Source organism: Plectrocnemia conspersa, unplaced genomic scaffold (genome assembly GCF_051122295.1).
Source record: "Plectrocnemia conspersa isolate PC_06_02 unplaced genomic scaffold, ASM5112229v1 ptg000002l, whole genome shotgun sequence".
Classification (NCBI taxonomy): Eukaryota; Metazoa; Arthropoda; class Insecta; order Trichoptera; family Polycentropodidae; genus Plectrocnemia; species Plectrocnemia conspersa.
Window position 1 is genome coordinate 17,640,101 of NW_028277166.1, and position 14,478 is coordinate 17,654,578.

Below are 14,478 nucleotides of genomic sequence, written 5' to 3' on the forward strand. Positions count from 1 at the left end.
TCGGGTATTCCCCGTCGGGGAAGTAATAAGTCACAAAGGAAACGTCTTCGCTGCTGCCTCCTGCCTCTACCTCGGTTTCAATAAACCTGCCATACTCTGAACTGAATTCCAGGTTAGACCGACGTATACATACCTATAACACACTTTCAGAATACGGTGCATAATTAGAAATTCGTCGTGTACGTGTATTTAGTGTACATTCAAGGGTTTTCTCGTTTAAAGGGTTTACACAAATTTACGTGAATGTTAACTTGCTCGTCAGCTCATTAGCCTAGCCTAGCCTTGTGTTTTATATAATATACATGTTTATCACATTTTATTTTTACTTTTATTAATTATGTTAACGATTGCTTGTGTCTCTAAAAATATTCAAATAAACTTTCTGATACTAAAAAGTTAAAAGTAACGCGTTTTTTTTAGAATTGAAAATAAAATATACAGTGGTTTAATAAATAATGTTATCTTGAAATTAGCTAGTGCCCTTCGGATTTATCCGGAATTAATTCAAACCTATCTAACTAATTTATTGTATTTTTAATATTTTCAGCTGAGCTAGGAGATTACGATCCGCGCCGTCATCCTCCAGGATACGTCTCCGAGTTCAGATTTCAACCAGGCCAGACACCAGCTCTGGAAGCCAGGGCTGCCGAAATTCACAGAACTCTAACGTACGTATAAAATATCATTTGAATGCAAACCGTTTCAATACATAACACATCGTTCGAAAACAGTATAGCACTTTTCACTGAATGCCAATCGCTTTCATTGATACTAGTGGCACCATTGTGCCGAAAAATCCCCAGAGTGCCAATGGCAACGGTCACGATGAAAGCTACGTAACACAGAACTGACTAATCATTGTGAAAAGAGATCGGTAGAACGAAACAGTCGTCATGCGCGAAATCGGCGCTGAAATCACAATATGCAAAGCCAAAAAGCGGTCTTTATTCAATGGCGAACAAATGTAAAACCATGTAGATAGATAGGGGGTGTATAAATCACGTGCGTTGCATAATTTATAATGCAGGGCCGATATTTCACATACAGCGATTTGGTATATTTCCAGCTTCAAAGAGCTGAGAAGTACGATATTTGTTGTCAAATTTATATCTATGAATTTGTAAATATCAATGCAACTGCAACCTATTATATCTGATAATATTATACTTAAAGCACAATTTTTTTATTTCGGAAATAAATAATCTATTATATTCGACACACTATTTATAAGTTTCTTTCTAAAAATGTTTTGACTTCTTGAAGTTCTTGATAACAAAATTTCACATTAACCACACATGTGAAATTACAAACTAATTTTAAATATCTGTTAATGGTTGACGCAGCAGACGCGATACAGAATGGGATATCAGATGAAACTTTAATTTCGAATAGTAGTGCTGACGGAAGCGAACTCTGAATGGAAAATAATAGTATGTACCATCTATGAACGAGGTTTCCTTACTTACCCACTCTCGATGCGACGCCCAATAATAAAGTTGTGGGGTGCAGTTGAATTTATGTATTATTAAACTTTACACTTGTATCAGATTGTTTTTTTTTAATATAAAATTATGCATAAATACTTTAAATACAACCTGTATAAAATAAAACAGTAGTATATATTACTCCACTAAGCGTCTGACCGAGATATTAAAATTTTTTCGTACCATTTATTTACTACATTTTTTGTACACCCTTCCTATGGATAAACAATTACATCGTAAATCTTTTAGATCTATTGCGAGCTTTTTGCGGGTTGGTTAGCGCCCGCAATAATTTACAAGCGTGCTTTATTCATAAGTTCGGGTTTATCGCGGTACTTGGCTTAAAAATTCATATTTCTGGATCAAAATTACCCAAACAGTACCCAAAAAGTTGTAGTTAATCACCACTTCCTTGAAAGTTAAATTAAAGTTTTTAACGGACTGCGTAGTATTCACACTTGAACTGGGCAGGTGCAACAGATGCACAGGCACAAGGCTTAGAACGTGTCTGGGATATTAGAAAATATATAAATATATAATAATATAATTATAATTTTAATCAATCATCACAGATTAGCTTTTCCTAGATTTTTCTAACCTCCCGGAGGAATATTGTGATGAATAATTAAAATAAAATTAAACATTGTATAGTAACATCTATTGATTGTAAGCTGTGATAGTAAAATACTTTAAAATTTATATAATAGATGTCACTGATCTATAAACTTTAATTTCGTTCTGGTGTCTCACTACTTACTAAGTAGTTGTTGATTGTGTTCCACCTCTTGTAAGTCATATATTAACGAAAGATTTACTTTCGGGTTAAATTAAGGTAAATAGACGCTGGAAAAGCTAGTAACAGTTTATTTTATAAAAATATATAAATAACCATATATTCATGTATTGTATATGTAGAGAGAGAGAAATGTAGATACCGCTATCAGGCAAGTCTTGTAAGTCCGGGAGTCTTCGCTGGCATGTCGAGTTGTATTATTGTCTGCTGTGATTTCCGTAGAGCGGTAGGGATTGTCGTGACGTATTCTCGCTTTGTTTCTGCTTCTGTGACCAAGTGTCACGTGTTTTATAATGCTGGTTTGAGACAGCTCTGGCAAATCGCAGATGAGAATGTTTGCTAGCCAATTGCATTGCTTCTTGGATACACGCAAAAATAGTATTATGCGCAAGGTAGAACGTATTGCCTAGCGGGCATCCTTTCCAAACAAAAAGTAGTTTTCTTAGCGATAAATATGAATGATTAACGTGTAGAGGTGGATGTGGTATTAGGTGGTCTGTGAAATATTTCTAGAATCAGAATCATCTTGTAGGTGTATATTTTCTTAAGTACACCCTTTATGAATATAAATTATTATAGAGTAAATTGACTTCATAATTGTCACATAAGAAGAATAGAATACTGTTGTAAAGATATTTTAGGTATATTATTCGTTTCTCAAGCAATTTATTCACGTACACTTTATTTTCTGTCAGGTCCAAGAAATATATCGTTGAATTATTCTTAGCTTTGTTTCTATGTCGCTTTCAGTGACAATTGACATGGAAAATTTGCTAGAGACGTTTTTTTATGATTACATGTTGTTATAGAGACGCTTATTTATTTATAGCATATGTATGTATTATATCATATTGATTGGAGCAAAGTGCCTTCATTCAGCCTATCGTTTGCTTTTATTATCGAAGAAAAAAAATAAGCTAGTTACGACATCGCTCGTATCAATTATTTTAAAGCTTGCCTTTTTATTAACACATAAAAAATATTTCCTACTAATTAGTCCAACGCCCATTCGTTATGTCTTACCTCACTTTTTGTCTTCCTGAAAAAAATCAACGGTGAGTAATCGTTAACGGCAATTTGTCCGTTTAAGGAAACCTGTCTTCTTTCTTATCTAATCCTACGTCTGTTCCCCGCTTGCTTGTGTATCCTTGACAACACAAAAAAAAGGAACTGAAAGACAATGATTTATCGCGCCTCGTTTAACAACAGGTATTGGGGGAAAATCGCCAAAAATATTCTCTTTTTTTCAATAACAAATTTTATCTTTTCAGCGGACAGACGCCGGCAACTGCCGAATTGAGCTATCTAGATCGTGCAAAATGGTTGGAGCTGTATGGAGCCGATCTTCATCCAGTCCTTGTAAATATATTTATCACAATATTTCAAACATTTCTTATCAAGATTTATCTGTAATGCATTGCAATCGTTTCAGGGAGAAGACAGCGTCGAATACTTTCTGGGTTTAGCTCCAAGTGGCGTTCTCGTCTTGAGAAACAAAAGAGCAGTCGCCAGCTATTACTGGCCAAGGATAACCAAACTCTATTCCAAAGGCAAATACTTCATGTTGAGGGTGTGCGATAAAAATGTAAGCACTTTAATTAAAAATAATTTAAATATTTTTGGTTTAAATTATATATGATCATGATATTATTTCAGAATGAGGTTAGCACTTATGGATTTGAAACTCCAAGCAGAGGTGCTTGTCGTCATCTATGGCGTTGCTGTAGCGAGCAGCATGCTTTCTTTAGACTTCAGCCGACTCCATCTCATGCTGTTACAAGAAAGTGAGTGAATTACTCATTCAATGAATTATGGTAACATACATTGATCATTTAAAAAAAAATGACGATGTCACGTTGCCTACACAGACCCTAACTAAAACTATATATTAAATATCGTAGCACCTAGTGTTAACACCTCCTTTTACAGCCAACAAACACTAGATACTTATTAATGGACACAGTGTTATATATAAAATAAGTACAAATATAATGCACATTACAATTTGTGATAGTGATAACTAAACCTTGACGATATACATATGTATATGTTTATTTTTAAGTTTTTAATATGGCTGTAAAATTTGTGCCAAATGTATATGTCGTTGTAGTCTCTTAGCCTTAAAATTTCTTGATTCTTTAACCATTATATATGAATTGGAGCGAAACTTTTTTTTATAATAAATTTCTTATTAGATTTTTTGTCCAATTATAACAAATAAATTCGAAATTGTGTAAATCTTGAATGCCACAATTCGGAGACGGAGCTCACTGCCTGCTCGGTGACGATATCTGAGGCTGGCGATTTCCTTGTTATAATTTGCAACTGATTAGTTACATTTTATTAGTGAATTTGATATGAACTGATAATTCATTCAACTTTATTTTCCATTTGTTTGCTCCAATTGTTGATTCTATCAGCATCTTTAAAAGTTTTTCCTTAGTATCCTCCATTTTTTAACTACTTTTAAGATTACTGTATTATCTGCGAATGTTCAACTTTGGCATTATCTATTTGTGGCAAATTACATATCTATAACAGATAGATTGTCGGCCCTATCTACTATCTTGTGGGACTCCAGCTCATATTTCTTTTAATTCAGAATATTCGTTTTCTTGTTTAATTCTGAATAATCAATAAAGTAGTATGCCGTTTAATTTTTTAATTAACCCTCAAAAGCTTGAGCAACATCTAAGAAAGTAGCCGAACATACATATATCTTTTTCCACTAAAAACCTCATATTTTTTTATTGCTATTTAAAAGTTTATTTGATATGTTTATTAGTATTAGAATATAATGATTTACTATACTGTATTATAGATAATTTATATAAAGATTGTAATTTAACGAATACTTCAAATTAGCGGAAGACAAGTCGGTCGATCACCACCGACCTTTACGAGAGTGCCATCAAGAAGGATGCAGCGTCGACCCATCGATTCTAGCATACAAGGTATAAATACTATTAAACATATACAAACATATACATATACAAACATTAATCACATTTTAAATATTTCAGTATCGACTATAGAGGTCAGAGACAATTCTGATGCTAAGCCAATTTCAATACCTCAACCGGCAATATCGTAAATACATATAATTTGTTTATATGTAATACATTGAACTGTTAGCTTAATACTATTTTATTACAGATTAGAATCTCCGTATAGATCAACATGCAGCATCCCTGCCGCTCTCAATTTAATCAAACGCCCTGATTCTCCTCGTTCGACACGCTCAGCTCCTTTCCCACGTCAAGGAATGTATTCTGGACCACCTTCTCCGCACGCAGGCAATACATCTCGTCTCCGTTCAAGTTCCTTAGATAGTCATAGTTCGAATGACTCGCGATCTTGTAGACGGTATTGTTATATTTATTACATGTAGCTGATTCAAATTATTTTTATTAACCAATTTATTATTTAGGCATCGTCACAGAAGTCGAAGGACGTCTGACGCTGAAAGTGAAGCGTCTCGAGGCTCTGGGCGTTCACGAAGACGCCGTCATCATAGATCTAGGCATAAGGGTAGAGATTCGGCAGACGAGACTGATTCTAAACATAGATCATCAACTAAAAGAAAGTTAGTATAATTAATATTGAATAACTTGTGTATGTTATATATAATATATTCATGTACAAGATATTTTTTACTTGTATTTTCAGAGAATATGAGCTGGTTGAGTCGGGTGGACAGTGGCGAGAAGTGCAACGGAAACAGGCCGTGAATTCTACGGGAGTTCAACAAGCTAGCGTAAGGAGAGCCGTGCCGATCGAATCGACGGAGCCGGCTCAGTCTCAGCATCGGTCTTCTCATCGTCACAGACGACACCGGAAGCACAGATCAAGATCTAGGTCTCCATCGGAGTCCAAATCTTGGTTGCCATCGGAGCTGAAGCAGCATTTAGAATGGGATCTTGTCGATACGGAAGGCATGAGTGCAGCACAGCTAAGAGAAATCCCATACACTGTTGTGCAAACAAGCCGAGCTAGACAATTACGTCTCAAGCAGAGCAATAAACAAAGGTTTAATCCATATTGATTACTTAATATTTTATTTTAACTGTTCTTTTATTAAAAATATTATTTTTTACAGAAATGGAGATCAAAACGATAACGAAACGTCTAACGACACGTACAACAATAAAAGTGCTAATGCTGATTTCATAAACTGTAATGGAGGATCTATTCGTTCAATATCAAGCACAATCAGCTCAGGAAGAAACGGAAATGCGAAGCAGTCAGAGAGGTTTATATTTTATTTTCTTAAATTCAATCTATTCTACGAGGGCTGCTTATAAAGTTTTGTTTAATAATATTATATTAAAATTATCACTATTTCAATATAATCTTTAATAAGGGCTATGCAAATTTCTCATCGAGAAATAACGTTTTTAGACCCTCTTTAAAATACTTTATGGAGGATTCACTTTGTTAACAGATTATTACTTGAAATTATTTCTTCAAAAAGGTGATATTCATTACGCAGTACTTATGACAAATAAGGAGGATATGAAAGTAGTTCCCATTGGAAATATTCTAAAACTTCATAAGTTTTTTTAGTCACTCTTTAATCAAATAAACAGATCAGAATAGTATTTGGAATAGTAATCAGTGATTTAGTTCTAAAAATAGAAGTACTGAAACGCTACTCTCCTTTAAGGTGATCAATGAGATTTCAGTTAATGTATATCCAGGGAGCTTTAACAGGTTGGCCTACTTTGGCAGTGACAATCACTGGCAATCCTTTGACTTGAGATTGAAATAGAGTACCAAGGTTTCATCAGTCATAGTTAATTGCTTCTAAAATTATTGCCATACAGCAACGAACAGCGGTTATGCAGAACTCTTTTGGAGCTGATATCCATATAATTGAAGATCTCCTGAATGGTCATCTACTATCACACATATTATTCATCACTAGTATTTTCCACAGCAACACTTTTATCTTTGTTGAGTACAGAGTTTGGTCAGCCGCTGCGCTCATTATTTTTAACCCTATGAGTAATGAGTTAATTTATACACATCTGTTAATTTGTTTGTATATACCTGATTGTGAGTTAATTTTCCATATTTTTCCATAATCATTTCTGTTATTATTTATTTATTTATTTATAAAAGTACAAGGTACTTTTTGATTCAGCAGATTAACCAAAGTTGACCTACAAAGGTTGAATGATTTGTAGGGTCTGGCTCGAAAATTCCCAAAACTTACATCCCTCATGTTTGAGATATCTCCAAATTAAGGTTCATACTATGCAAAGAAGTACTTGTCCATGCCGCAATAAACTCTTAATATATCAATCTCTTGTATATTAACAATTTCTCACTGCATCATTTACAACATACAACATTAATATTTCAGACGCAGTAAAGATTCTACTGTGAAAGACATGACGGGGACCGTGAACGGAGATCCCAGTGGAATACCTCGCCAAGCAATCACAAGCGCTAGTAATAGCTCTAGTGGAGAATTGATATCGAGCGCTCGTGTTTCACATGAACATACAGATTCGGGCCTTGGCGCTGATCAGGACTATGCTTATTCATCTGAAAGGTTTGTAAAGTAAATAATTCCACCCAATATGCGGAAAAAGAGCATAAATCCACTTATTTGGAGCGCTTTCTTGGGGAGTAACAGAGGATTTTTTTATGTGAATCCATTTCAATAAATCAAAATCACTCACATTCTTGCAAATATCTAAAAAGCTTTCCAAGACTTATGCTCTTTTGTCGCTTATGGCTTCAGTTTTCATATGTTTATTGCATTATTTTTTAATTGTATCTAACTCAATACAATGTGTATTTCAGATCGAGCGACAGCGCCAAGTGTCCCACGTCAGGCGGTACACGACCTCATCAAACAAATACCCCTTCTGTGAGTAGCCTCCGTCCCATCATTCCATACTCCATGGCTCCCCACTGTCTAACGCCACACTCCCTCTCTGCTGACCTAGCGTCGCTAAGTCTCACACGGCAAAAGCCGCCTATAAATCCGGCTGTAAATAAGCACTATGTACAACCTTCTAACACATCGGGACTAGCTTACAAATACGGTTCGCCCGGCGATTGGGTTGCGGGAGCGGAACCTCGTGGAAACGCCCGATTGGGCCGAGGACGCGCCGGGGGGAGCCTTCGTTCCCTGGCGAGTGTGCAATCCGAAGGACGTGCCACCCTCAACAAGCACAGAGGGCCTCTCTACTATGTACGTAGTGACGCAACGTATGCTTTCAATGTGAGTGGGCTTCCTTCTTGCCTTTATGCACTTTAATTTTAATCGTCAAGTATTTAGTGAAGTAGTTTTGGAATAACAAGATTAAAACGCTACTAAGCAGTAGTGCTTAGAGAACGGTTCCGGTGTAATACAAAAGATATAAAAACAAAGGCAACAACGTCACTTGTCAATATCTACTAAGCAACCTCTTCCTATAATTAAAAATAAGTCTTTTCTCTCCCTATTTATTGGAACATAGGGACAAGCGGTCTGCACCTTACATACACTTCATATATTATTGTACTTAAAGCAAAATTTCCATTATTTTAAAATTGCGTAGCTGATAGTTTCAATTGTAAATTGGTAAATACCTTAATTTACAAATTTACAGGAAGGACTCACAATTGTTGGTTACTTCTTGATTTAACAAATTTTTTTAATGTCATTTCAGTGCTGCTTTCAGTGACAAATGAATGCGTTCACTGATAATAAGCAATGTTCCTACCCTGTAAACTCTGTCACTAGTTAGTGTGCCAGCCTTATTCGAGAAAAGTGACACAGAACTCAAGCTGTAATGGAACTTTCTAATCCATTTGTACACTTACTGGAGGGACAGACGTGCATCACCATATCTAATGGGTTTAATCTGTTTACTACTCTAAAAACAAATGCAACGCTTCACTTTGGTACATATTGAAAGGATGGCAGTCATTACAAGGTACTGCTAATGTCTTCATATTACATCCTTGACTCGTGCTACCAATGCTGTCAATTTACAGAACAATATAGTGGCTTTTTTCTAAGACGTTGCCTTTATTTTTATACCTTTCTTTTAGTATTGATCAGATTTGATTATCAAAGGTTACGGAGTAGTTTATTTTCATAATATTTCATATTCATGTATTATTTTAATATAATATGTTCAATATCATGTATGTATGATTTTAATTATTGTTGATTATGTAAATATAATGTGAACAGAGACATGCGTCCAACAACAACTTTATAGACTCTGGAATTTTTGTCACTGGAAATCATCGACAAAACGGTGGTAGTCTAAGAAGCAATAGCATCCACTGTAGCGATTATTATAAGAGCTCGAATAGAAGCAGTTCAACAGCTCACTCCTCGACGCTCACCAGACAAATGGACAACAACGCCAACGTGAAAAGACACGCTGGCTCGACGACAGATAACAGCCTCCATATCATCCTTAAACCGTTAATTGAAAGTACTCAGTAAGTATATAAATATGTTGATTTTTATGAAAAAAAAACACTACTGTCCTTGATTTATTTTTCATTGACAAACATTGAGGAAGCGATCAAAGAAATATATACAATATTGTTGACATTTATAAAGTTAATCGATGAAATCCTACGTTGATACCATGATTATCATTCAATTTATAAATTAGAGAAATTTACTATATAATAAATAGAGTCTGAAAGAACTCTGACCCATAAAATTTTAATTGCTCTTTAACTGACAAAATGAAGGTAGTCAATTGATCTTTTATTATATTAGATTATAATAATAACAGTTTTTTCTTGAGTGACTATTAAATACATTGAAATGAAATATATTTAAAAAAACTATTATTGCTATTCGTATTACATAATAAGCACTGCTTTACGAATTCATATACCTTCTAGGAATATTAAAAACTATAAAAATGAATGTATCATAAAACAGATAAAGCTATTCGTGAACTTTTATGTGCTTTGCAAAATAAGTGAACACCTTGAACTCACATTTGATGGTGGCAACGTTATAAGTAATAATTTTACGAAATAGTCACTTTGGAAACATTCTGTATAAGTCACCATGGGGTATGTTATAATATTTATTGTATAAAACACATAATCACATGTTCATACGCACATAAAATCTTGGTGATTGGTTTACATTAGAACACTTATTCAAATAATTTATACAATTAAAATAACTATTAATATCGAACAGTAGACAAATTAATAAAATTCGAAAGCTTTCGCTTCTTATTCGCTTTTAATAAACTACCTTCCCACTCCCATTTTTCCATCACTTATCATCCCTCTAATTAAGATTACGTCGTTATAATAATGTCAATATATTTTTATATTCATCATTTGATAGCCTTGTAAGATTTAAATATTTATGTGTACAGGCTTCAGGGAAACTAAACGATAACGGAAGACCGGATAATCACACAAATGGACTGCGCAACGGAATAAAAATGCCTACATTCATGAGAACATCAGAACAAGGAGAAATGAGCACCGAACTATAATATAAACTTATTATGAATATATATTTTTACATATTATTGGCTCACTTTCAAAAAGAAAGTTATGCATATATTAAAATGGTTACTTTTATACTCTGTCTGATGTGCATATGTATTTCTTTTATCAAAATTTGTTAGTGAAACGAAATGGCTAATTTTATGAAACGAAATGACTAATTTTGATTTACAATTTGCTGGATATATTTCAATTTGGTGTAAATGAGCAATTCTCAAAATTTATTTATTGCCATTTACAATGCAAAAATGTTTGTATGATAATATTATCAGTAAAACATTGATATAGTTGAAATTGTATTGGGTATGCCATAGTTGCTTAATGGACGGAGTATAGCAATCAATTTTCGTCTTTTTTAATATACATTATATTTCTTCTGTGATTGAAATGGTGAATTTTTCTATAAATAATATCAACTTTCATATTTAAATATTAAAATCAATCTAGCATAATTTAATTGATATTGTATTATTTCTAGCTTAAAACTGTACAATTTTATTTAGACATATATTTATGACATTATTTTATTATCATTAAAATTATATAATACATACATAACATATGTGTAATTAATTTATATGTCCAAATATATGCGTAAAATGTGTTTTAATATTTAATAATCCCATTTAAAAAAGATTGACGTGCATATTTATTATTATATTTATAAGAAAATTAATGTCTTTGATAATATTACTCTTTATTTCTCTGAAGAAGTCACATTTTTCGGTGAGCGAAAAAACCAAAATAAGCTTGTGTAAAAAAATATTTTTCTAAATAAAATCCACATAGACAATAGATTTACATTGCGTAATTTTTTATTATATTTATATAAGATAAAGAACTAATATAAAATACCAAAATTACGATAAGTAAATTGTCTTAATTGTTCTTAATATTGTTAACGTTATTAAAACATAAGTGACCCTTTGATATATTTGACTAATGGCTCTTGGAACGATAACATTTAAAATGGCCTTATATTACAAAAATGTATTAGACTGATGTTAATTTTCGATATCTCGGGTATATATTGATTGATACCTGGCTGTGCTGCAAGTAGAATTCAGATAGATGTGGTCATAGATAAGAAAAAACATTTTCTTAGTGTGTATAACTCGAGTCAATTTAATAGGTTGTCAATTTTTTATACTTTGTGTATTTTTTCACCAACTGAATGTATTATATTGTGTATTTACGTATACATATTTGGAAAAATCCTTAATCTCAATAAATATATCAATCGGATATGTAGTTTTAATTAATTCTACACACAACCATCTGTGAAAAAAGTTATGCTGATTTTTCTTTGAGATGAACGAGAGGTAATTTTGGAATACTGCATGCCCAGGGAGGACACTGTGATCAATGTTACATAATAAATAGTGTTAAAAATATTATATATGTAGTGATTTTAAACATTTTCTAATAAGAGACACTCAGCTGGACATTAATTATGTATTCATATATTTATTAAATTTGTTCAGTACGCTGACTTTTAAATAGACAAATTACTAAAACTAAAGAGGAAGGAAGAAACCCAGTCTTGGAAAATTTTAACAAAAAAGATTTTATTTATGGATTAATTTATTTGACAGATATTTTTTATTACATAAATGAAATAAATCTTTCCATTCAGGTTTAAAACTTAACATCATATGAAACAAAGAACAGAATCTATGCTACTAAAAATAGAAAATACATGTATTTGTCTATCTGTCGATCACACGAACTACCAAACGGTGAACAATAGCAACGTCACATTTGCACATGTCATTTTGGCTGGCATTTTTATGTCAACTAGGCTATTTTTAAAGTTCAATTAAATTTAAGGTAAACAGCGACGTACTAACGACTGATTACATGCTACTGCAATAGGTGAAGACAAGAGACTAAAATTATTGTGTATAGGCAAGTAATGAAATAAATTTGTAATAACAGGATGAATAAAATCAATTATAAGGAATAAATAATAAGTTTGAAGCTATCCCAGGCAGTGTTTCAGTGGTCTAAAATATTTTTAATGCATATATTATTATAATTTCTATCATTGCATAGAAAAATAGTTTGAAAATAATAAAATGACTTTAATTAAATTATAAATGGTAGCATTTCTCACATAAATTTCATATTGACTAAAGAGTTATAGTATTTATTATTATTTTTGTCTTAATTTTTGCTAGGTTTATACGTTATTTATTCTCATATGCCGGTTTCACACGTGCCGGATGGATTTTCCCGGCACCGGGCCAGCGCTGTGTAGTGGGGGTGGTGTTGTATGGGCAGCGTCGAGCCGGCGCCGGATGAATTCGTCCGGCACGTCTGAAATGGTAGGTAGCCCATACAACACCATCCCCACTACACGGCGCCGGCCCGGTGCCGGGTGAATCCATCCGGCACGTGTGAAACCGGCCTTAATCTTGTCTGTATCTTTGTGTTTTCAGTATCTGTCTTTATTAAAAATTTATATATATGATTTGCCACTATATGCACAATACGTGTAATGTTTAGTTTGAAAAAAAATAAAAATATTTATTTTTGCTCCTGGCTCCACCTGTTTCTGTTGTCACTAGCCACCACTGTTTGTGATTAATTATCTTATATACATATAATTTTTCTAAGCGTACCATTATATGATATTACCTTGCAAATAAATATGTAAACTTTTGTAAACCTTCAGCGTATTCGTGAATTTGTTTCAAATTGTTGATTTGAGAATTATATTAATGCTGATGGCCCGTGTAACCTCGCCCTGCAACTTCTTATAAAGGCAATTGGATTGACAACCTGGAACGGCACAAGTAAGCCTACTAAACATGGGCCAGCTTTATACACACAAAAACAAACATATTGTTCATTTAAATATTTAATTCGATAATAACAAAACTAGTTAGTGCCATGCCCCGTAGGATGAACCACCCCTGCACTTATATCTAAACCTAACTACATAATACTTTGGATTCATATGGCTTTGGCTTGTTTACAATTTTACCTGTTAACACATTACAATCAGTTTTACCTAATCACCCTAGTGTAGCTACACAAATGCCGGATGGAATCGCCCGGCACCGGGTCGGCCGGATTGTCGCCAGCCGCGTTCACTACAGCTATTCGGGCAGTGTGGTGGAATATGAATTATACTGAAGCTCACATACGAGCCGGGCCGGCAGTCAGCCGTTGAAAGTGATTGTGATCTTGTAATAACATTATTAAATTTATTCCTTGTGTTTAGGCCAGAGGTCCCTAAACTTTTTTGTCTCGTAGACCACTTGCCATGTTTTTCGGTTTTGGGTAGACCCCCTGCTTGCTTGATATTGATTTTTTGCAAATTCATCAACTTCAAATGTGTTTTTGACAGCTGTTATTGTGCTACTCACTTTGAAAAATTTCTACTATCTGTGTATGTGATTATTCCATTCATTGAAAGCCAAAAATAAAGTCACCCACATTTACATCTCATGGATCTCCAATTTTATTTTTCACTGACATGGACCCCTTGCAGGTCGTCGTCGACCCCTAGGGGTCGATATAGACCACTTTGAGAATCACAGTGGTATATGTGCAGGTTTTTACAAGTTCAAAATGTATTGCGACCACAAAGCGAATGCCTACATCCTACAACGTACACAATTTTATAAACATATATAATAAATTTTTTACTTCATAGGTACTTTTATAAATAATGTATATATCTTTATTTTA

The 14,478-nt window shown here is 33.6% G+C and overlaps 1 protein-coding gene across 5 annotated transcripts in view; it reads left to right on the top strand.

Moving 5' to 3' along the window:
- The window catches only part of LOC148237899 (band 4.1-like protein 4A), a 264,159-nt gene extending 252,135 nt beyond the window's left edge, over positions 1–12,024 (top strand). The window contains exons 6-19 of one of the 5 annotated variants that reach the window (XM_088181479.1): positions 548–668; positions 3,549–3,636; positions 3,710–3,862; positions 3,934–4,061; positions 5,143–5,231; positions 5,301–5,367; positions 5,434–5,643; positions 5,708–5,863; positions 5,947–6,306; positions 6,377–6,529; positions 7,646–7,837; positions 8,092–8,515; positions 9,476–9,732; positions 10,644–12,024. In XM_088181479.1, the coding sequence (XP_088037605.1) occupies positions 548–668; positions 3,549–3,636; positions 3,710–3,862; positions 3,934–4,061; positions 5,143–5,231; positions 5,301–5,367; positions 5,434–5,643; positions 5,708–5,863; positions 5,947–6,306; positions 6,377–6,529; positions 7,646–7,837; positions 8,092–8,515; positions 9,476–9,732; positions 10,644–10,659 (2,414 nt within the window). In that variant the 3' untranslated portion in view covers positions 10,660–12,024. The remainder of the gene's footprint in view (positions 1–547; positions 669–3,548; positions 3,637–3,709; positions 3,863–3,933; positions 4,062–5,142; positions 5,232–5,300; positions 5,368–5,433; positions 5,644–5,707; positions 5,864–5,946; positions 6,307–6,376; positions 6,530–7,645; positions 7,838–8,091; positions 8,516–9,475; positions 9,733–10,643) is intronic. The other 4 variants (XM_088181480.1, XM_088181483.1, XM_088181481.1 and 1 more) reach the window with 4 other exon arrangements.
- Positions 12,025–14,478: the final 2,454 nt, after the last annotated feature.